Genomic DNA, 25,924 nt, shown 5'->3' on the forward strand with positions numbered 1-25,924 from the left:
GTTTCACACAAAATAGGAATCCATTCAGCAGCATCTTGTTTTTTTGAAAGAGCAAAGGATGGCCAAGCCGCATAGTTCTGTGTTTGTGTGAGGTGTCCAGTCTTACTTTTAAAACTGCCTTTTCCCAAGTGCATGCTCTTTAAATCAGACAACTGAGTTCACATCTGAGTGAAGGTGGACCATGAATTTTTGTCCCAATTACCTTCTCTCTGTGTAACAAAATGAGAATATTGAACCTACCTCAGTGTGAACATCAAAGTAAAATATTAAGCAAAATGAAGTCACAAGTAATTAGTGAAAATTAGTGAAAGATATTTTATGTTCATTATATTGTTGTTATAGTTTTTTATGATGTTATACTTATTTTAGTCTGAGTGAAGATTTAACTAATCCACTTAATGTGTCTTGAGACTATAGAATTAAAATATTTAATGAAATCACCTGTGGTCAAATTATGACTACATTTAGGGGAACAAACAAGATGTAAAACAGAATAAAGTGTTTAGTTATTAAAGATCCTGAAGTCTGGCAGTCAGGTAGAAGGCAATTTCTTCAATTCACCCTTCTTCTGAAGACTGTAGGTGCTGCTTAGAAAGTATCCCAGGACCCAGCAAAGCTGGGGCCACCCCAGGCAGCCTGGTACCATCCTCACTAGGTCACTCCTCTGTTCAGTTCCCGGGAGGCAGGGCACACGATGCTGGCTAGCATGCTCGGATAAAAAAAAAAGGAAAGGAAAAGTGGTGAAAGATGGGAGTAATATCAAACAAAAATGACAAAGGTAAAAAAATTAAAAATAATTTATAAACGTTATGTTTTAAACTATTGTCTTACAGTTCATTTTGTATTTTTATCACTAAGTCTTTGGAAAGCACACAAAAACAAACTAGAAAATATATAGCTATATTAATAAATATATACTTGTATTTTTTACTTTGCAAATTCAACAGCCTCTTTGTGCAAAATTTCTTGATTGAAAATTATTATGGATATATAATCATTAAACAGTAAAATATAAGAAATGTACTGTGAGCACCCAAGTCCTACATTGTGTGACCTATTTTCTGTTCTTCCTTGTTGGGTAAAAAGTACATGTTAGGGAAAAATTTTTTCTGACTTTCAATGACACGGTTACAAAATCAAATTGGAATGTTTTGTTATGGTGCTTATTTTTAAAAAACAAACTTGTAATTCAAGCCCCATGGATGTGTTGGAACACATATATTACATAAATAACCAGTTAATGAAAATAGTTAATCTTTGAGAACTGAATGGAAACAGATTTTTCAGAAAATACATTAATACCAAGTGAAATAATATATAATTTTATTTAAATTAATCTGCTGACTGTCATATGTCATTTACAAGTGAACCACTAAGTTGCATCTCCTTTGGAAGCAGCTACATGTCCTTTTTCAAAGATAAAAATAGTTCACAAGGAAAATACACACAGAGGTGGTGAGGTAATGCAAAAGTCCTTAGTATCACTGGTCACAGCAAAATTCAAACTGAAACAAAAATGTTTTAGAATACCTATGCTAGCATAGCTAAAATGAAAAAGATTATTATTCACAATTGTTATCAACTGGGAAAACGTATACATGTGCTTTGCTGGTGGGATTACAGAATTGAAAAACCATGCAAAAAACAGTATTAAAAGTCATTAATTTACCAAAAGAAATAAAATCATATCATATAAGGAAATTAAACACAATTTTAGTCACAATAGTTACAGCTGAAAAATAGCCCATGTGTCTATCAAAAAATATTGGGCAACAAATGGTGATATATTCAGACAAGAGAATACTAATTAACAGTAAAAAAGAGCAGACTGCTGATGAAAGTAAAATTGTGCAGGAATCTTTGGGAACATATGAAGTTTTGCGATGAGTACACAAGACATACAAAGTACCTACTATATGTTTTAAATGGCATGGAATTTTAGGATGGACCAAACTAAAGGATACAGACACAAATCAAAGCAGGGGTTGTGATTCACTGGAAAAGGGCACAGGGACATTTCTGGCTGGGTCTGGTCTCAGGTTGGAGGGTGTGTAGTACAAAGGAGATGTTATCAAAACTGATGGAAGATATGTTTCAGAAGAAAGCATTCTGGTGTTTGCAAATTATACCTCAGTTGTGAAAAATATCAACAATTACATGTCAAAATTACTTGATGACTTAGTTAATTCTGTGAACAAATATTGTGAGGTGTGGTATGGAAACATTTTAATAAGGACTTGTGATCAACAGGCTTTTAACAGTTGACAATTAATTTCTGATGACAATGTAATAGAGAATCCCAATATATGGAGATCCATCTGTATTTCAAAGACAAAGGGAAATAACAGCTATATATATAATGCAATAATAACTTCCCTCTAGGAATCTCTCACTCAGTTACTATTTAAGGCAGGACACTGGCCCATAAGCCCTGTCAGGGTTCCCTTGACCTCATTGTTCCTCAGACTGTAGATGAGGGGGTTCAGCACATGGCTGAAGATAGTATAAAATGCTGACAACCTTGTCATGGTTAGCTGACCTATAGGATATTTGTTTCATATAGGTAAAAATGGCAGCTCCGTAAAACAGTCCCACTACAGCCAAATGTGAGGAGCACGTGGAAAAAGCCTTTTTGTGGGCTTCTGCAGAGCACATCTGGAGAACAGCAGCCAGGATGAGACTGCAGGAGGTCAGGATGAGGGAAAACGGGACCAGGAGCATTGACACACAGCAGATGTATATGGCGTACTCAAAGACAGATGTGTCAGCACAAGCCAAACGCACCAGAGTGGGCGCCTCACAGAAGAAATGTTCAATCTCATGAGTCCTGCAAAATGGGAAGCTCAGGGTGGCAGCAGCCTGCACGAGCCCATCAGCTGCCCCCAGGAACCAGGACCCCCAGGTCATTCTCAGGCATAATTGCCAGCTCATGAGGATTGGATGTCTCAGGGGGTGGCAAATAGCCACATTAGCCATCATAGGACATGGTTGCTAAGAGGAAGCACTCTCCCCCTTCCAGAGTGATGAAGAACAATATCTGTACAACACAGCCAGTGGGGGAGATGGACTTTCTCCCTGTCACATAATCAGCAGCCATCTTGGGCACAATAGTGCAGACTAGCATCATGTCCATGAAGGAGGCTGGCTCAGCAGGAAGTACATGGGCGTGTGCAGCCAGGGGTCACGGTGAATCAGCAGGATCATGAAGGCATTGCCCCCGAGGGAGGTGAAGGCAACTGTCAGAACCATCACAATGAGAAACAGGTGGGCTCCTGAGTGGTTAAAGAGCCCCAGGAGGATGAAGTATGAGGTGGTGTTCCCACTCGCAGTGGTTTCACCCAGGACTGACACTGCAAATGGAGAAGCAGATGAGTTCCAGGATTCACAGCGCTCTGTTTCATGTATGTTTTTGCTTGGAAAGCACTTGTGTGCTTTCAAAACCTTCATCTGCCATTTGCAATAATCTATTAACTTTGGCATAAAATTAATTTCAGCATTTTCTCATTTTCAAGATTTTATTATACATACTTTCATACGTATATTTTGTGCTAGCTTGTATCATGCACAGTCAATAGTCTTAGAAGCTGAATTTCATTGATTTATTTATCTTTATAAAAGCTAAATACTTGATAATGAGGGTTACACCTGTATAAGACATCAAAACTTATTGAAACTTAGCAAAATCAGATAATTTTTCCCAATGTTGGGTAATCAAGAAAGGCATTCTTTCCCTTCCAAACAAGAGAGTTTATATTCTCTGGTCTAGGAACTGACAGGACTGAGTCTACCAATGGAAACATAACTTAATCGGGAATTGTTAGTGCCTTTAGCTTGACTGCATCATGTTATACCCTGGAAACAATAATGACCTTCTTAGGATGCTTTCCCCCAGTGCGAGATTGTACTGCTTAATGCACTCTCCTGAACTGTATAAAGGCACCTTTGTAAGGACACTGATTCCCCCAAATTCACAGGAAAACAATGTTTTCTGAGTAAAGAAGAGAAAAATTTCCTTAGGTTTTGACCCAACACTCAAATTAATTTCTTCCGGTTAAAAAAACCTATTTTTTCTTCTGTTTCCAGTATTTTACTTAGAATGTTTCTAAGACCATTAGATCTTCATTCATTCTCAGAATCATCTCTCTGGAAATCATAATAGAAGGCACAAATATATACCCTTCCTCTTTCTTATAGATTTAGAGAAAATTTAGAAGAGTGCTTATAATTTTCCTTCTACATTTTTCTGATACCTGTTGCCCTAACAATATTAAGACTATAACTCTTTTTCCTCAGGATGCTAAGATGATTAATCAATCTGTGCTGTAAAAAATAAAATATAGCAGCTAAATCATTCATTGGACTGAATTGACAGGTTATTACTACAGGTTTTACCTGATGACTGTCAGCTTGCATACATTTCAGTTCTTCAGATGGTTTAATAGACAAATAGAAGCTTTTTTTCTTTGAATCTATACAGAATAAGCAGCATAACTATAGATTTCCTGGAGTTCAAAATCCATAAACAAATCACTAAATATTAGAGATTAGTGGGACCGACTCATAGCAGATAAAAATGATGACTGGAGCAGCCTGGATCTGCACCCCCTTGGAGCAGCCTCACCCTGTTGCACCTCTGTGCGCAGGAAGGACCTTTAGGGCTGCCAGCATCTGACACACTCATATCATGGTCTCAGTCCTACCAAGGGGTGGGGCCTATTGACATAATTTGCTAAAAATAGTCATATTAATTTGACAGACCTACGTAAGTCTGACTCTTTGAATGCCAAGGATACTCAATTTTCAGGGATTTTAGAGATTACCAGAATTTTATAATCCATCCTTACACCCTTTCAAGAAAGCTGTAACTCTTTAAAATTAAAGGAAAATCATAAATAAATGTCCTTGAAAAAGGATTATGATTTAAAAATACATTAAAGAGTCAGTCATGGTGATTCTTGCATTACTTGTTGAACTTTTCAAAAGCAGGGAAGATTTAAGAGTCTCCTATTGAGGTATGAGCTTCAGTCAAAGAATGATGAAGCACATGATATAATTCAGCAACTTATTTCCTCAGTGAACTTAATTTTACTGCTGTTATATTTGCTTGTATCCATTTAGTAGTATTTATTTCATTTCATTTCATTTTTGTTTGTTTTAGCTAAGTAATAAATTTTTTATATCGAGTTTTTAATTAATATATTGGTTGATATTTTTATTGCATATTGAAATATATAATATTGATATGCAGTTTTATATTGGTTTCAAATATACAATACAGGGATTCAACATGTATACACGTTATTAAATAAAATCTTTTATATTAGCAATGGCAGTTACAGAAAAATTCAATAACTCTTGAGATTCTTTTCGGGCTGCTTTTCAAGATTTTTTTATTGTTTGTACTTGATATTTTCAGTTTGAAAGCAAACCTTGGTAATTGGCTCCATTTTTAAAACTCTTTTCCCTATTGGAATAGAGTTGATATACAATATTAGATTGGTTTTCAGATGTACAACATAGTGACTTGATAATTATATACATTACTCTATGCTCACCATAGTAAGTGTACTTACACACTTAACATACACAGGTATTATAATATTATTGGTTATCCTCTGTATGTTGTACTTCCATTCCTATGAGTAATATATTTTATAATTTGGAGTTTATAGATGTTTACTCACTTCACCTTTTTCACATCCCCTCAATCCCCTCCAAACTCTAAGATTTCACTTGAATGTGGAATCTAAAAATCTAAACAAACAAAAAAGATACAGAACCACAGATATTAACCACTCATTTTGCCTTGACTTGTCTAAGAGTATATGTAAGTATCACATTCCACAACTAAAAATTTTAAAAAATATTTTTCATGGAATTGTTGATGGGAAACTGTCTCTGTGCAAATGGGAGGCACTGTCATCGCTGAGTCCGGCTGAGATGCAGTGACTGTCACTTTGTTAAGAAGGAGAGCATATCCTGGATTTTAGTTACACTTCTGCCTGTGGACGTTAAATCTTACAAAGGGGCAGATCTTACTCGGCCTTGGAACATAGTTGACCACCTGCATGAAATCTACATTTAAAGTCAAGATATGTTACTTCCTCCCCCAAGCCCCATGTTCCTAGATAAGTAAAAGTAGTACATGAGGGACAGGTTACCATGTGTTACGTAAGAACATTGGCAAGAGTGGAAATAATATTTTCGATGAATTTTCTTCTTTTCCTGTTCTGAGCCGTGCTGTGCCTTGGGCCAAGGGCTCCTGAAGTCATACTCTAGTAACACAGGGTTTCAACTGTCTGGCGGCAGAAAGAAGCTGTGAGCTGCAGATCAAATGTTCCCTGGGTTCCCGGGGATGTGCGAATGAAGACCAGATGCACTCCACGTCAGAAGGGAAATGGACACACCACTCACATTTCCATCAGGAAACCGAAAGTGCGGAGAACCTGGGTGTCTGCATTGAGACTAATTTAGGGCTATTTATTAAAGCATGAGCATTATTTGGGGAAATCAAATGAAACCCATTTTAACAAGGAGAGGAATTATTATCCACCCTTACTCCTAAAGACATGCAGGGATAGAGTAGATTCTAGACTTAACAGAGAGGCTGCTTGGAAATGGCCATCTGCACATCTGTTAACGTGTCAAAAAGAAAGCATGAGTACTGAACTGGGAACCCGGAATTCTATCAAAGTAGCTTATCATTATCAATTTTCCTTTTAGTACTTGTTCTTCTGGTATCATAACCAAAAAATGGTTGTAAAGACCAGTATCCAGGAACTCTATTACATATTTTCTTCTAGCAGTTGTACTGTCAGAGTACTGTGTTTAAGCATTTTATCTATTTAAAGTTAATTTATGTAAATGAACACATGATAGGGAGTCAATTCATTCTTCTGCTTGTGGTTATTCAGTTTTCCCAGCAACATTTGTTGAAAAGACTCTCCTTTCCCAGCTGCATATATTTGGCTCCTTGGCCAATTATTAGTTGACCTTATTTGTCAGCTTTTATTTTGGCCTCATGACTCTGTCCTCTGATTTATGGGTATATTTTTATTCCGGTGCTATGCTAAGTTGGTGACTATAGCTTTGTGCTGCAGTTTGAAGATATGAATGTGATGTCTCCAGCTTTGGTCTTGCTCTAGCTATTCTGGAACTTTTGTGTTCTCTACAGATTTTAGGACTATTTTTCTACTGCAGTGAAAATGTCATTGGAATTTTAATAAGAATTGAATTGAATCTATAGACGATTTTAAGTAAAATTTCTTTGTAATAGCATTCATCCTTATCTTCCATGAGAATGAGATATCTTTCCATATGAATATATATTCTTCAGTTTCTTTCATCAACATCTTATAGTTTTGTGTACAGTTCTTTCACTCTTTGGTAAAACTGATACCTAAAAGAGCAATTGGATTATACTATGAATGGGATTATTTTTTTCCTTTACAGATATTTCATTTTTGTTTACAAATACAATTAGTTCCTGCATGTTGATGTTACCCTTCAACCTTACTGAATCTGTTGATTATTTCCAACAGAATATTTGGTTGACTCTTTAGGATTTCCTATATATATAAGTTCATATCTTTTGCAAATAATAATGATTTTTCTACTCCACTTCCAATTTCAATGCCTTTTAATTCTTTATATTGCCTAAATGCTCTATCTAGAACTTCCAGTACTTCATTGACTAAAAATAGTGAGTGTGGGCAAACTTGTCTTCTTTCTGATGCTAGAAGAAAAGCTTTGACTTTTTTTACCATTGAGTATATTAGCTGTGGGTTTGTTTTATAAGGGTTTTATTATCCTGAGGTACATTACTTCCATATCCAATTTGTTGAGGGTTTTTCCCAAGAAAAGATGTTTCATTTTGTTATGCTTTTGATATCTTGAGATTACATGATTTTTATCTTTTTTCTTTTACTATGGAATACTGTATTTATCAATTTGCATATGATAACATTAATGTGCTATTGAATTTGATTTTATAGCAATTTATTGAGTGCTTTTGAATCTACATTCATTGGGGATATTGGTTTATAATTTTTTTTTCTTTCAGTGACCCTGTCTGAATTTATATCAGGACAATGCTGTCCTGGTAACATGATTTTGAGAGTATTCTGTCATCTTCAAACTTTTTGGTATATTATATTATAGAGGGAGGATTGGTTAATTATTCTTTACTATATGAGATTTCACCAGTGAAATTATCTATTACTGGCATTTTCAGCTTTGGTAGTTTTGTTTTGTTTTCATGTATTCAATCTCTTACTTATTTTTGGTCTTTTGAGATTTTCTATCTTTTCATGATTCAGTTTTTATTGATCATGTGTTTCTAGAAAATTATTCATTTCTCCTACTTTATCCAATTTTCTGGAAAATAAGTTTTCATAGGGCTTATACTACTGTTTATTTTGGTGCTCTCAGTTCTAATTTTTCCTCTTTCATTTCTGTTTTTATTTACTTGAGTTTACCAAGCTAAAGGTAAGTCAATTTTTCATTTTCCCAAACAGCTAATAGATTTAATATTTATATTGTCATTCTAGTCTCTAATTTACTCCCTCTCAGAACTTTATTTCTACTAACTTGAGCTGTTTTTTTTTTTCTTTTTAGCTCAAGTTCCTTGAGGTCTAAAGTTTGTTATTTATGATCTTTCTTTTTTCTTAATGTAGGATTTTATCTCTGTAAACATCTTTCAGGACCTCTTTGACCATATCTCATAAATTGTGGTCTGCTGTGTTTCCATTTACATTTGTACTGAAATTTGTAAAAGTTTCCTTTGATTTCTTCTCTGACCTACTGATTGTCACAACATGTTTGTTCTCCATATATTTGTGAATTTGTAGGTTTCCTCTTGTAATTGGCATCAATTTTCATATGGCTTTAGTTAGTAAAGTTGCTTGATTTGATTTCAATTATCTTAAATTTGTTGAGGGTTGTTTTGTGGCCTAATATATGATTTATCCTGCAGAATTTTGCATGTTTGAGAAGAATGTGTATTCTACTGATGCTATATGTTTTATGTGTTCACTTGTCAAAGGTCTAGTTTAATTCCAATGTTTAATTAGTGTTTTTCTTTCTAGATGATGTATCCATTGTTGAAACTTTTATTAATGTCTTATTTATAATAGCCAAGATATGGAAGCAACCTAAATGCTCATCAATAGATGAATGGATAAGAAGGCATGGTACATCTACACAAAGGAATATTATTCATCCATAAAAAGAAATAAATCCTGTCATTTGCAACAACATGAATGGAACTGGCTTATAGCACCAAGTGAAATAAGCCAGGAGGAGAAAGACAAACACCATATATTTCACATATACGTGGAATCTAAAAACAAAACAAAATGAACAAAATAGCAGTAGACCCATAGACCCTGAGAAGGGACTGGTTGTCACCTTGGGGGAGGGGTTGGTATGGGTGAGTGGGGAGTATGAGGCAATTAAGAGGATCAAAATCTGAATCAAAATATAAGTTGGTTAGGGGTTTTGAAGTGCAGTATGGAAAATATATTCAATGGTTCTCTAACATCTTTCTATGTTGATAGATGTTAACTGCACCAGTTGGGGTGAGGATTTAATAATGGGTTCAAATGATGAATCATTATATTATATAGTTAAAGTCAATATCATATTGTACATCAACTATATTTCAATAAAAATAAAAACTTCTGTACAACAAAAGATATAAATATCAAAGAAATAGTTGTGTATGGTTGAGAGAATATTTAAGTCATATCTTATAATGACTTAATATCAAAAATGTATAAATCACTCACACATTCAGAAATACCAGAAAAACCCCAAATTAAACAAAAAAATCCAAAATATAATTGACAAAATATAATTGACACACACTTTTCTTAAGGAAGACATCCAAATGATGGAAAGGTATATGGAAAGGTGTCCAACATCACTAATGATCAGGGAAGTACAAATCAAAATCAGAATGAAATTTTACCTCATATGTGTTAGAATGGCTGGTAAGCAGGCAAGAGATGACAAACATTGGGTAAGAAGTTGAGAAAAGGCCACCCTTGTACAATGTTGGAGAGAGTGTAAATTGTTGCAGTAATGACGGAAAACAATATGGAGGTTCCTCTAAAAATTAAAAATACAAAACCATCTGATTCATCAATCACAATTCTGGGTACATATCCAAGGAAATGGAAACAGGGTATCCAAAAGATATCCCTCGCACATTCATTGCAGCATTTGGCACAATAGCCATGATATGGAAATGACCAGTGTTTGCCAATGAATGATTAGAAAAAATTATATAGATAAAATTCAAATGATCTCTCCATATAAAATTAAAATTACATATATTAAACATATATTAAATTATGCATATTAACTATATATTATATATAATTAATTCAGCCATGAGAAAAATGAAATCCAGTCATTTGAGAAATCTTGAAGTTTGAAAACATTTGCTAATTAAAATAGGTCAGACAGAGAAAAGCAAATACTGTATGACTTACATATGGTTGTAAAAGGCCAAAGTCCTAGAAGCGGAGAATAGAATGCTGGTTCCTGGAGGCTAGTGTTGTATAAAATGGGAAGATGTGTGTCAAATCATACAAACTACCAGTTATCAGATGAGTGAGTCCTGAGGACCAAATGCACAGCATGATGGCATTAGTTAATGATAATTCAGTATATACCTGATCATTCTGAGAGACTGTATCTTAAATTTTCTCACAAACAAGAAATGGTAATTACATAACACAATAGAAGTGTTAGCTAAGGCAATAGTGATCATTTTAAATATATAAGTGTATCAAATCAACACTTGATACACTTTAAGCTTTCACAATTTCATATGCCAAATATACCTTAACAATGCTGGGAAAAATTACCTTTTCAGCCTATTTTAAGTACACAATACAGTATTTTTAACTAGAGTCACAAGGCTGTACATTAGATCTCCAGAAATTATTTATTTTATAGCTGAAATTTTGTATCATTTGACCAACATTTCCACACTTTCCCAGTACTTGGTCACTACTTTCTGTTTCTGATTTGGGCTTTTTAAGTTTCCACAGAGAAGTGATATCCTACAGTATTTATATTCTGTGTCTGGCTTATTTTAATTACCATAACATTCACCAGGTTCATCCACGTTGCTGCAAAGAGCAGGATTTCCTTTTTTCTTTCTCATGGCTGCAATTTTTATTTAAATAGATCACATTTTCTTTGTCTGATCACCCACTTACAGATGTAAATCGGGCCAATGGTGGGCTGTGTTTGGTTTAAGAGGTCTCACTTGGAAGGACATGAGTAACGTTTCTGGTTTGGTAAGAGTTGTGTCCCTTGCTGGTGGGTGTAAAGTACAAGTGGATATATTATCAAAACTGATTGAAATGTAGCCTTGAGATGTAAGCATTCTAGTGATTGTAAATTATACATCAATTTATAGAAGTCAACAAACTTGAAAAAGTTTTGACTACTTAATTGATTCTTTGAACAAATATTGTGACTTGGTGTGTATGATTTGTACATGAAGGTACAGATTTTTTACAATCCACAATTTGACTCTTTGATGAATTAGTAAACAGTCTCAACATAGGGATTTTTGTCTGCACTTCATATTAAATGAGAAATAACAATTATAGTTATAATGCATATATAATTTTTCTCTAGGAACTCTTACACAATTACTTTATACAGACTTCAACTTTAGGACAAATAAATTTGATCTTAGTCATGACTTAAGGCAACACACTGGCCCAAACTCTTTCTAAAGGATATCTTGACCTCACTGTTCCTCAGACTATAGATGAGAGGATTCAGCATAGGGGTGAAAATAGTATAAAATGCTGACACAACCTTGTCATGGTTAGCTGACCTACTAGATTTAGGTCTCACTTAAGAAAAAGTGGCAGCTCCGTAAAACAGTCCCACCACAGCCAAATGTGAGGAGCATGTGCTAAAAGCCTTTCTGTGGGCTTCCGCACAATGCATCTGGGGAACAGCAGCCAGGATGAGACTGCAGGAGGTCAAGATGAAGGAAAACGGGACCAGGAGCATTGACACACAGCAGGTGTATATGGTGTACTCAAAGACAGATGTGTCAGCACAAGCCAAACGCACCAGAGTGGGCGCCTTACAGAAGAAATGGCCAATCTCATGAGCCCTGCAAAATAGGAAGCTCAGGGTGGCAACAGCCTGCATGAGCCCATCAGCTGCCCCTAGGAACCAGGACCCCCAGGTCATTCTCAGGCATAATTGCCAGCTCATGAGGATGGAGTATCTCAGGGGATGGCAAATAGCCACATAGCGGTCATAGGACATGGCTGCCAAGAGGAAGCACTCACCTCCTCCCAATGTGAGGAGGAAGAAGATCTGTACTCCACGGCCAGTGGGGGAGATGGACTTTCTCCCTGTCATGTAGTCAGCAGCCATCTTGGGCACAATAGTGCAGACCAGCATCACGTCCATGAGGGAGAGCTGGCTCAGTGGGAAGTACATGGGCGTGTGCAGCCGGGGGTCTCGGTGAATCAGCAGGATCACAAGGGCGTTGCCCAGGAGGGAGGTGAAGGCAACTGCCAGAATCATCACAAAGAGAAACAGGTGGGCTCCTGAGCGGTTAAAGAGTCCTAGGAGGATGAAGTATGAGGTAGCGTTCTTGTTTTCCATGGTTTCAAGTTGTAGTAACACTGTAAATGGAGAAATAGATACAGTTTTGTCATTCTCAGTCCTCTCTTTGAATTGCATATTTCTTGACAATACATGTTGGAAAATGATGAAACCTTTTTCAAATACTTCATCTGCCACTTACAAAAAAATTAACTGGACATAAAATAAATTTCAATGTTGTAAAACTTCATATTCAAGTTTTTCAACATAACTATCTCTGAACTTTACTACTGATTAATTTGCATAATAAATAAAGATTCTGGATGAATTGCAAGAATGTGGTGTGTCTTTGTTTTACCCGACACCTACATGAACAGAAGGAAATTATTCACATAATTTGTCATTTATATTTGCACTTTCCTTGTTTCATTCATAGTTAATATTCTTAGATGCTGAATAACATAAACATGTTTATTAAAAATGAATTATTTCATAATGAATGTTACAAATATATGACACATGAAAATGTATCAAAACCTACCAAAATCAGGTATTTCCTGACATTGACTAATTCAGAAAGGCATTTTCTCCTTCCACACAAGAGGATATATAGTCTCTGCTCTTGAAACTGGAAAGACTATCTCTGCAGATGGGCATATACCTTCCCTTGGAATGGTTAGTGCATATAGTTTTACTTTATTGTGTTATACACTAAAAGCATAATGATTTCTGAGCATGTTTTCTAGAATTGCAAGACTGATACTTAATGCACTCTTTCATTAACTGTGTAAAGGCACTTGTGTTATGACACTATTTATCCTCTAAGTTACAGAAACACAATATTTTATGAATAAAGAAGAGAAAATAAAACTCCTGAGTTCTCCCTAAACCAAGATAAATTAATTTCTTCTTCTGTCTCAATAAAATCAACATATTTAAAGGCAATTTCATTTCTGATATGTTGGTATGAAACTGTTGTACATGTTGAATAAATATGACCAGCAATGGGGATGGTAATTCAGTCTCAAGGATATGATGTAATCCGGTGAAGTGACAAGGCAGCAGGAGGCCCCATCCTCCGTGGTCGTTCCTTCTCCCCCACTGTGTGCAGCCGAGGAAGCTGGTGAGGACAGAGAAAGGCAGTGCGAAGCCTCGCTCAGTCCCTAACTCCGTTGCTTGAGTATCATCATTGTACTGGTAGCATTCTGCTTGACACTTTTAGGTGTTTATTTCAAAGTTAGACATCACAGGTACACATTTCCTCCCTGTCAAATGTATTTTGCATTTGCCAAAACTTTGTGATCTGCATGTCATGTCTACAAGGACTCTTAAGAGTTTTGTACACCTAAGTAACTATGTAAATTCCCTAAAGATAGCCTTTAGTATCACTTTCCTCAAGGACCTCAAAATGCTCTTCATTTCTCTGTTTTGAGGGCTTCTGATTTTTCATTGTTTTCACCTTCCTTACTGTTGAAGTGTTAGAACTCTAAACCAGCTTAAAGATCAATAGGTACTTTAGCAATGGTAGTGTTTTGGGAAAGTTTCATGACTTCATTTTTGCTACCATCTTACTTATTTTAGTGTACCCTGAGCAGAGGGGCATTAAGTTTTTTCATGCTAATATGCATTCATAACCAACATCATTTTCCAGGACTCTGTTCATCTTCTCAGACTGAAAGTCTGCCAATTAAATAACTCCCCATTCCCCTTTCTGCTCAGCCCTTGACAACAACTTTTTCACTTTATGTCTCTCTAAGAACTTCAGGTAAGTGGAGTCATACAGTTTGTGTGTGTGTGTGTGTGTGTGTGTGTGTGTGTGTGTGTGTGTGTGTGTGTGTGTGTGACTGGCTTATTATATGTAACACAATATCCTGAACATTTATCTATGTTCTAATATGTGCCAGCATTTCTTTCTCTTTTAAGGCTGAATAATATTCCTCTGTAAACATATACTGCATTTTATTTATTAAATGATTCCCTCTAAAGACAATTGTAAGTTGTTTTCTCTCCAGTTGTATATTTAAGTATTAAAATAATGGGGTTTTGATAACAGATTTTTTATTTTAATAAACATGGATAGAAAAAAGTAGCAATTTGAGCTAAATTTTGCTTTCACCATGAAAGAGTTTTACATGATTTTACACAATAATTTGACAAGTTGCCCGTATTTCCAGTTTACAAAATGTATTTTCTTGCTATGAAGTTTCTACTTGTGGTTAAATATTTTGCCAAATATGAGATCATGAGCTCTTAACTTTTCAATGGAGATAATTGATATATCTATTGATTTTCATTTTAGGTGAATATAATATACTAAACAGTCATCCCTAATCTAATTTATTCATTGTGCTAATAGTGTTTAGATTATGTAATGTTTCAAGTATATGAAAGGAGGCATGGTAGTTAGTTATATTTTCCTATGCTGTGATAACGTTCAATAAAATTTCTATTTACCTGTTCACATTACATAAGTGAAACAATTTGCCACTACTTATAATGTTTATAAACTTATACAAAGAGTATTCTGAGGGAAATTTCTAACAAACTGAATATGGGAAAGAAATGTGAGGGAAGTTAAATGAGGAATTAACTCATCTTGCAAATGAAGTACTAAAATGAAATTCCATGGAAACTAGAACTCGACACTCTCTAGTGCAGGAATAGGAAAATTTAATACTCTGAAAAAGGCACATTTTCTTTTTCATCTTCACTATAACTTCAGAATACTAGAAATTTTCTTCTGTTTGCATAGATTTTCATTTAGAATGGTGCTAAAATTATGACATTTCTACTTTAAATCACAAACTCTTCTCTTTTGCAGTGCTAATAGAAGACATAAATAGAGCCTCTCCTTTTTCTCCTAAAATCATAGAACATTTAGAAAATTGTATATAATTTACTTTTGTATATTTTTTTCTAACCTCTCTTGCCCTCACTTAACAGTAAAACTATTAATGTTTTTCCCAAAGATTGGGAGGATTAATCAATCTGTTCTGTAAAAAGTAAAATAAGAATAGCCAAATCATTTATTTGACTGAATTGATAGGTCGTTTAAACAAGATTTTTACCTGATGACTGTCAAGCAACATACATTTTCATTCTTCAGATATAGAATAGAAAACAAGTGGAATTTATTTTGTAAAACTATATAGAGGAAGTAGTATAATTGGTGGGTTTTCTGAAGTTCAAAAGTCATAACCAATTACTAAATATTAATAGGTTAATGTGACCTACTCACTTATGATAAAAATGATGACCTCCAACATCACTGGATCTGCATGCCCTCTGAGCAGCATCCTCCTAAATTAGCTCTTCTGATATGACAGCATCAACTTGTTCATGTAAGTCTAGAGTGATCTATTAAGGGGTGTGGCTTACTACCTTTTCTTAATTATACTATGCAATTAATGCTCCTGAGCTGCATTGCATCTATTTGGATGACAAAGATTATTAATTTTGAAATATTCCAGAGTTGCCTTGGACTTCAATATATTTCCCAAAATCCTTTCAGAAAACTATTATTCATTAAAATAAGAAAGAATACTTAACAAGGAAAAGTAAAAGTAAATAAATAAATGTCCTTGGAAAGGGATGATGATTAGAAAATACATCAAGGAGTGAATTTATCTGATACTTTTTTAAACATTGATAAGAAAGAAAGACTAAGATGTGCTATTGAAACACAAGTTTTTGTTAAAGACAGTAATTAAATTGCTGAAACACATGGGAGAATTTAATTTTTTTCTTGTTTGAACTTAATTTGATAGCATTTCTGTGTTATAAGTTTCAACTTGTTTGTATCTAAATAGCATAATTCTTTTTATTTTATATATTAAAATATGGTGTTTGCCATCTAGGCTTTTTGTTTTTTGAATTGTATGTAAGTAAATCCTTTGGATCTAAGTAATGAAATCTATGATAATGCAGTAACAGCAGATTTTATGGTGCCAATCATTTTGTAGTTTAATTCTATCTGGGTAGATTTTCATGATTTTCTTATTCTTTGAAATTTATAATTTCAGATTATAGGCAAGCCTTGTTCCTTGGCTCCATTTTTACCACTCCTGTGGCCTTGGCTTGTTTACAAGTAAATTTAAGTAGCAACTTTCACTACTCTAAAATCGTGTATATAAACACGATTAAATCATATATATATTAAATCATGAAAAAATTGATGGGGAAAGCTACCTTGGTACAAACATTAGATATTGTAATTATCTAATCCAGGTGAGCTGCAATAACTGTTACTTTGTCTGTTTAGAAAGAGGCACATCTCAGACTTTAGTTACAATTCTGCCTGTGGATGTTGGATCCTATTGAAGTGGCAAATTTTACTCTGGTTTGGAACACAATTGGCCACCTGAGGAAAGTCCACATAAGTCAGCAAGAATTATTTCTTGTGCACAACCCCAGGCTTCTAGCTAAGCAAACTTCATATACCATGTACAGGTAGTATATCAGGTTTCAGATAAGACCTTCATCAAGAGTGTAACAATAACTTTGAATAAACTTCATCTTTCCTAAATACTGTTATGGCTGTGGTTACATATGTGCCAGAACTATGCTGTTGTAGCACAGGTTGCCACTCTCAAATGGAGGATGCGCCTGTACAATGCGGCTCAAACACTCTAGGTTCTCAGGGAGCCTGAGAATGAAGATCAAATAAGCTCCAAATCAGAGGAGGAAGGGACCTGCTGCTCAGAACTCTGACAGTAAACAGATTGCAGTGGAGCCAGATGCCAAAATTGAGGTTAATTTAGCAATATTTTTAAGTATGTGGGTATAGTTCAGGAAAACCAAATAGAGGTTATACTTCACTCCTATTTTAGCAAGGACGAGATGTTTTATCAAACCCTGGTCCTCAATGCATGTGAGGATGTAGTGCTTTAAATTAACAAAGACAGGCTTTGTGGAAAAGGCCAAATAACAGGTGCTTAGATGTGGGCAGGCCACAGAGCCAAAAGGCCACTGGTCAATAGGCAGGAAACAAGGGAAATAAATATCACACTGCAGGTGCTTTCCCCACCAGAATGGGACACATGTGTTGATTCTTGAGGACATAGACTGAGATAAAGATAAGCATGCAGGAATTCTCTTATGACATTCCCTGATAATCAATTCCCTTCATGGAGAGATCAAAGCAGATTAGAGTTTCAGTCCAATCCCTATCAAATTACCAATGGCATTTTTCAATGAACTACAATTAAGAATCCTAAAATTTATATGGAATTGCATAAGACCCTGAATAGCCATAGAAATCTTTAGAAAAAAGAACAAAGCTGGGGTGTTATAGGCCCTGATGTCAAAGTACACTACAAAGCTCCAGTAAAGAAAATAGTATGGTACATCCAGAAGACTTAGACCCATAGATTAATGGAACAGAATAGAGAACCCATAAATAAACCCACTCATATATGTTCAATTAATATATGACAAAGGAACCTGAATATGCAATAGGTAAATGACAGTCTCTTCAGTAAATGGTGATGGGTAAACTGGACAGCTACATGCAAGAGAATTAAACTGGGTTGCTGTCTAACTTGATTCATAAAATCAAGAATATCAGTTTTAGATGGAAATATACACATTTAATCACACGCAAAAGTAAACTCAAAATGGATTAAAACCTAAATGTAATATATGAAACCATAAAACTCTTAGAAGAAAACATAGTCAAAAATACATTTTTAAATGAAAAACAAGTAAAAATTTTTACCTATTAGGTTTTCTGTCACTTCTTTTATTTCAAAAATGCATAAATAATAGACTTCACATTATTAATATCAAAATGATATATAGTGTGTACAAAATAATTAAGAAAATTAGAGCAATTATGTTACTCAAAATTTTATGTTAATATTTATTTTTTAAATATCTTGAGAGGATTGACATGGCTATGGAAGTAGGGGACTCATACTTCTCAAAGCGTACAGGTATAATACCAATGTAACCATTTTAAATATGACCATGTTTATGGAGAGGCAATAGATAATAGTTTGACACTTAATCTTACTCTATTGCTAAAAGATGTATTTAGGAAAATTATAGTAAATGAATTTTAACCAGTCAATTACTTAAAATAATTTTATGATATAACATAATTTTGCTAAATTATGAAAAGAAATTGATTGCAGTAGCATGATAGACAAGGTCCTGACAAATCTGACATATATAAAATGGTGTTTAGAGACGTATGTGTAAAAGATAACTGAAATCTGCAACATAGCTAAGAGGTTGAGAATAGCAGTATTTCAGTAAATGGTTGTGTTGACCACATTGTTTTGCTTGGAAAACAGTATTGAAAGCTATAGGAATAAGTGATAATCTTAGAGACCTTAAGAAATTACAGGGAATGTGATGTACATTAGATTTTGGAAGAAAGATGCAGAGGGTTATTAAAGCATGTACTTAATGGGACATAAAATTCTTGGTTTATTCCATTTGCAAATTTATCTTTATAGTCCTCAATGATAATCTTAATTTGAAACACTTTTCTAAACTTACTATAACATAACTTATAACCACTTTCTCACGAAAACCAAACCAAAAACCTCCAACACTCATAAAATCAAGAATATCAGTTTTAGATGGAAACATACACATTTTGAAATCCAGAAACCAAATTTAAAAAAAAATAATTGAGTCCCACTAATGCTTAACATTGCCTCAAATATCTTTATCTTCAAATCTGCCTTGCTATTAGGTTCACTCACTATCTTATAGCAATGCTTATCATTTTGCTGATTTTACTATTTTCACTTGACATTGTGTGAAAAAAAACTATTTTAAGTGTATATGTACAAACACAAATAACTACATAGGGTAGATATGATAAAACTAAAATGTACAATAATGTTGTGGTTTAAAAATGGCATCATGTCTTCAGGGTTCCATACACTGAGCTAAGGATCAGAAGTGCAGCATGGTGGTAGAGGGCTGCTCAGAGAGGATGGCTTGCTCCGTCTGAATAGAAGTACCAGGAATATGTTACTTCCTTTTCTCTGAGATTTACTCACCATTTTATTGGTTCTCAGGATAGTGTTTATTCTGAGGGTAATTTTTGAGAACATATTCAGTTAATACAGGCAAATAACTCACAGTATTGCTAGGAATGCAGCATGCACTCTAAAATTATTAGTTTTAATGAGGACTATTATTGTTATTATTGCATTCTAAAAATTATCATTCTGTATAAGCTAAGAAGGATTCAGGGACAGACACATCTACTTCACTAATTTGCCCTAATATGGACTAAATGCTTAAAATTTTTATCCACAGCCCAGCATGACCAATCTCTATTAAAGACTGAAAAAGAAATAAACAAACAAAACCCAAAATACCAGAGATAAAAATTTTAAATCAGCCTCTTAATACAGACAGACTCTCTGCCCATGTGACATGTGACTGTCCTCCCCCAACCACATGGCCCCTGAGTAGGGATGACTTCCTCCCAGGCAGAGAGCAGTCTCCTCACCCCCAGCAACGCATCCCACAGAGGGAGAGGCCTGTTGCTCCACCACCTGGAAAGCGTTGTGAGTCTCCAAAGATGGTTTCTAGGAAGTATCTTTACCTCCACATTTAAACTATTTTGGATTATGCAAACAGGTAAAACAAATATAAGATATCATCATTATTTTTGTTACATTTAATCAAACATAAAAGGTAGTTTAAACAAATATGTCATAAAGATAAATTATTAGATGAATAACTATGTCAGGTAGCTTCCTTTAAGACATATTAAAACTGAGTTCGCACGTTTCCCCTCACCAGTCTCACCAAAACACTTCCCCTGTGGTAGCCTCCAGTCTGTTTTCTTTGCTAATGAGTCCATTTCTGATCTGCGTTTTTTTTTAGAATCTACCTATAGGTGAAATGATATGATATTTATTTTTATATGACTGACTTGTTGCATTTAGCATAATAACCTTTAGGTCCATCCACATTATTATAAATGGCACAATCCCATTTCTTTTTTATGGCTGAGTAATATTCCATTGGTTATATGTACACCATTTTTAAAAAACCATTCATCTATTGATGAACATTAAGGTTGTTTCTATATTTTGGCTTTTGTAAATAATGCTGTGATAAATAATGGATTACATATATCTTTGAATATTAGTGATATTGTTTTAAGTAAATTACCAGCAGAGGAATTTCTGAGCCATCCAATATTTCTATATTTTATTTTTTTAGAAACCTGCACAGTTCTGTCCAGAGTGGGACCAGTAATTTGGAATCCTGCCCACAGGGTGGCAGGGTTCGCTCTCCCCCGCATCCTCGCCAACACTTGCTGTTTCTTGTCTTGTTGATATTAACCATTCTGACTTGTGTGAGGTGATATCTCAATGCGGCTTTGATTTTCATTTTACTGATGATTAGAGATGCTGTGCATCTTTTCAAGTGCTTCTTGGTCTTCTGTGTGTCTTCTTTGCAAAACCACCTATTCAGGTCATCCAGCCACTTTTTAATCAGATTATTTGTTTTTTGGTGTTGAGTAGTCATGTTAGCACTTTTTTCACTTAAAGTCCAGTAAACTCAGAGGGTCAGCATTTTATAAACTGAAGACCAAGAGCAAAACAGGATAGCCATGATGCAAAAATAATCTGAAACTGTGACTTCAAGTTTCATTTTTCAGATAAATCAAGTTTTGCTTTACAGTTACCTGCTATTCACAGAAAACCTTACTCAGTTATCTACTTTTGCATTCATTAATTTTGTTACAATAATTTATTACATACCAAAAAAGGGCCTAAGAAGATTGTTAAGTCCCCGAAATACAAAGATATGTATGTAATCACTTCCCTCAAGAAATCCACATTGAGGGGGCTAGACAAATTATGGTATAAGCACAGAGATATGCCTAGGCATACAGTAATTAAGGAGGAGCACATGTAGACCTAGCAAAACTGGCAAAAAGGAAAAGGGTGGGAAGGTAGAGTAAGCAGGTGTCAAGGGGTAATGCTAGGAAAGATGCTAAGTATAAGTGGAGACCTTAAAGATAACTTAAATGTAGAGTTATGCAAGTATATGAGAACATCCCAGGACGTTTATATTTTGTCAGCCCTCCAAACAACAATGTTATGTTCCATATTTACTTGGGGAAAATGAATTACCCCTAAAAATTATATTTCTCATATATAGAGAGAAAGAAGGTAAGAAGGTTACTAGGACATAGCAATCACTCTGTTAATAACAATATAGCTCTGATCTCCTATTCCCATTTCTCATTTTAAAAAGAACAAGAAAACAAACAATAAGAAACAAAGAAGCTCAGGAGTTATTTAGTACCTTGTTCTTTAGAAAATATCTGTTCATATGATTACAGCCTTTGGACGGCCTCTAGTCTGACGTGACACCCATACTTACACAACTCAGCGAATTACCTGTTTCATCTGTGCTCAGTTGTCCTCATTGTAGACATCCTGATGGATACAGTAGTCCCTCCAATATAAAATAATCATAACTAATTATATAAATACAATCCAATTATATAAAATGGATGCAGTATTCCCTCCAATATAAAAATAATTATATTATTACAGCTAGATACATTGACATCATAGTTACCTGCTAAGCTATTCTGCATCCTTGCAGACAATTTCACTGTTTTGAAAAATTATACACATTATATGGAAACATGTTTATTACTAAGATAATTCTTTCAAATTCTTACAATTTTAGTGGGAAGGACATGGAAGTATTAGTTAAACTTTTATTTTTTCTATGTGCCATGTGTAATCATAATAGATTCATCAGAGGGAACCATAAATTTTTTTGAAATATTGTATTGATAAAATCAACATGTTTGATTTACTAGGCTTTGTAATTACCCACATATTTCCACACTGGGAGAGTAGAAAACTTGATTTTTTTCTCAAGAGAATCTATTACTGAGTATCTTCTAACTGTTGAATCTATAAACAAACAACACACATTTCAAGCATTTTTCTAATAAGTTTTATTGAGGAAATTACTTTTCAGCACAATTTTCATTGCCTCCAGTATATTTTTATTCCTAAAGCTATAGATGATGGGGTTCAGTGTGGGTGTTAGGATGGTGTAGAATATCGCCAGGAACTTATCCTGCCCTGGAGTGTGGTACGACTTAGGTCTCATATATGTGAAAATACATGGCCCATAGTACATTATGACTACAATCATGTGGAAAAAACAGGTGGAAAAGGACTTTTTCCGTGCCTCTGATGATTTCATTTGGAGGACAGTAAGGAGAACTTGGACATATGAAGCAGAGATCAGGGAGAAAGGGATAAGCAGGAAAAGTATACTGCTGACAAAATCCCCTTGTTCATAGTGTGTTGTGTCCACACAGGACAACTTCAACATGGCAGGGACTTCACAGAAAAAGTGATCGATGGCCCTTGAGCCACAGAAGGGGAAGTGGAGGACATAAGTTGTGTGAATAATAGAATTGAGAGTCCCGACAATCCAGGATCCTCCAGCCAAGAAAACAATGACATACTCATTCATAAGAATGGGATACCGCAGCGGGTGACAGATGGCCACATAACGATCATAAGACATTGCTCCCAGGAGAAAGCACTCACCCCCCAGGAGGGAGATGGACATAAATATCTGGAAGCCACAGCCTGCAAATGAAATAGTCTTGCTGTCAGACAGAAAGTCAGTGAGCATTTTGGGAACAATGTTAGGGCTGTGCAAGGTATCCATAAAAGAGAGATGGCTGAGCAGGAAATACATTGGGGTGTGAAGGTGCGAGTCCCTGCGGATCAGGAGGATCATGACTGTGTTCTCCGCTAGTCATCAGGAAAACGATGAATATAAGGGAGTAGAAAGCTAGGCTTGTTTGAGAAGACGTGACGAGCCCCAAAAGAATGAAGTCACTGCTGAAAGTGTGATTCTCATGTCCCATAATTAATTCCTCTACTTCACCTAGAAAGAAAAGAAAAAAATGTGTACATATGTTAAGTACAAAGAAAGAAAAACTAGTTTGTGTTTCAATTTCAATTTTATAAATCTGGATATAAAATGAGATTCAATGATGTATATTTTGCAATCAACTTCAAAGAATTCTCTTTTAATTGTGCTGTTTTCTTTAAATTTTTTGTTGATCACTTTTTTACCCTTTAGCATGTCAAAAAATAAATCTATGACTCATCTTTATTATTTATTGCCATCCCATCCCACCAGAAATCAAACTTCATCATGGAAGATGTTTGTTTTGTTCACTGTTAAAAGCCAAATGCCTTGAACAGTGACTGTCACATAACATGTGTTTAATATTGGTCTTGAATGCATCAATTAATGAGTAGACATGGAAGTCAATTTTCTTTATGAGACATTTTTCATTAAATAAAGCTTATTCAGTAAGGTAGACAGCTAAGGATTCCCAAAGCTCATCTTGTAAAAACCAAAGACATAAATAAGAAACAATAAACAGAAAAACAGATAAAGAAAAGCTCTGGTTTTCAGGGACAAGCAGCAAAAACCCTGTGGAGATCAAGCCCAAAGGTGGCCACATAAAAAAGTATAAAAAGTATTGTCCCAGGTGCCAGAGAAGAACTGTGAACCACCAGTGCCCAAGCATGTGGTTGCTGCTTTGAGGCCTGCTCCCCAGTTAGCAATGTGCTGCGGCAACGTGCGGCCTAAAGCAACATGCTGTGCCTGACATGCATCTGCTCCATGGGGCAGAATTGGTGCCTTCACCCAGCACTGGCAGGCTATGCTATATACCGCTGTCTTCCCCATGGACCGCAGGCTACTCTTCATTGGCCTCCCGGGGCCCATTACCCTGCTGTATCCGCTCCTAGTGAAAGTCACTCTAGTGACCTCCAGAGATGCACATCCCAGCTCTACAGGGTGTCTTCACGGGCCAGGGGCTGAGCCACCTGCTCAGCAAGTGCAACTGTGTCCCAGAACCCAGACACTGTGGTGTTTCCATGTGCACTGATCCAGGACAACACCTCTTCAGCTCCTCTGACTGCCAGGACACCAGGTGAGACACCAAGAGGATTCCCCTAAGGCAGAACTTCATCTGAAGAATAAAAGAGCTATCAAGGTCCCAGCAGCCCCAGCCCCTGAGGATCCCAAAGTCCTAGACACCAAGAGGACCTGTAACTTCACAGAACTTCCCACAGAAGACCCACACATTCTGCTCTAAAGCTGGTGCTGGTGGGGACACCTGGAAACCTTGCCACTGTGCCTTCCTAGGAACTTAAGACACTCTATCTGACCCAACTGCTACCCTGAGTGCCCCCTTCAAGGGAAAGCCTTGGCCCATCAAAGCCAGCCTAAAAAGGGTGAAAAAGATGACTGTACCCTCAAATACACAGTTGCCAATGTGAAGGTACTAGAAACATGAAGACAGCCAGGGAACAATAGCAACACCAAAAGAGTAAAATAATATTCAAGCAACTGACCCCAAAGAGAGTCAAATCTGAGAGTTAACCTGTTAAACAATTCAAAATAATTATTTTAAAGGAAGTTTAGAGAAATTCAAGCAAACAGATATAGACAACTAAATGAGTTCAGTAAAACAACAAATAAATAAAATGGGAAGTTCAACAAAGATATACAAAGAACATAACAAATTGTAGAGTTCAAGAATACATGAGTGAAATAAATAGTGTAGTAGTTTCAACCACACTTCAATCAGGCAGAAGAAAGAATCTATAAATTTGAAGATAGATCCTCTGATATTTTCTAGTCAGATATGATAAAGTAAATTAGAATGAAATCTACGGAAGATAGTCTAAGTGAACTATGGGACAAAACCATACAAAACAATAACTACATTATGGATATACCAGTATGAGAAGAGAGAGAGAGAGAGGAAGGGATAGAAAACTTATTTAATGAAGTAATGGCTGAAAACTTCTTAAATCTGAGGAAAGACATACAGGTACTTGAAGGTCAAATATCGCTAAACAGATTTAACCAACAAAGAACTTCAACCATGTACATTATAAACAAGTTCTCAAAAATCAAAGACAGGTAATTTTGAAAGCAGGAGAAAGAGGACTCACAACATGAAAGAGAAGCACAATAAGGCTAACAACATATTTCTTTGAAGAAATTATGCAGATCATAAAAGTGTAAAATGATATATTCAAAGTACCAATAGTGGTGCTTAAAACATTTAAAATTCTAATACATAAGAGAGAAGAAAGTTAAAATAACTATAGGTAAATATTTTTAAATGGATACAACATAGAAAGATGTAAGTTGGGACATCAACAACACAAATTTAGGGAGCACAAAGCAAAGGTGTAGAATTTCTATGCAATAAAGTTAAGTTTTATCAGCTTAAGATAGAATTTCTATGCAATAAAGTTAAGTTTTATCAGCT

At 35.3% G+C, this 25,924-nt stretch overlaps 1 protein-coding gene and 2 pseudogenes across 1 annotated transcript; all 3 read right to left on the reverse strand.

Moving 5' to 3' along the window:
- Positions 1-2,393: 2,393 nt before the first annotated feature.
- LOC118931252 (olfactory receptor 2T8-like) lies at positions 2,394-3,447 on the reverse strand (annotated as a pseudogene).
- Positions 3,448-11,715: 8,268 nt separating this feature from the next.
- Positions 11,716-12,654, reverse strand: LOC118920031 (olfactory receptor 2T8-like; annotated as a pseudogene).
- Positions 12,655-22,545: 9,891 nt separating this feature from the next.
- On the reverse strand, positions 22,546-23,488 carry LOC118931253 (olfactory receptor 2AJ1-like). The gene is given in 2 exon segments (XM_057490478.1): positions 22,546-23,377; positions 23,379-23,488. Coding segments are annotated over 2 exon segments (942 nt in total).
- Positions 23,489-25,924: the final 2,436 nt, after the last annotated feature.

Source organism: Manis pentadactyla, chromosome 13 (genome assembly GCF_030020395.1).
Source record: "Manis pentadactyla isolate mManPen7 chromosome 13, mManPen7.hap1, whole genome shotgun sequence".
In the NCBI taxonomy this organism is placed as follows: Eukaryota; Metazoa; Chordata; class Mammalia; order Pholidota; family Manidae; genus Manis; species Manis pentadactyla.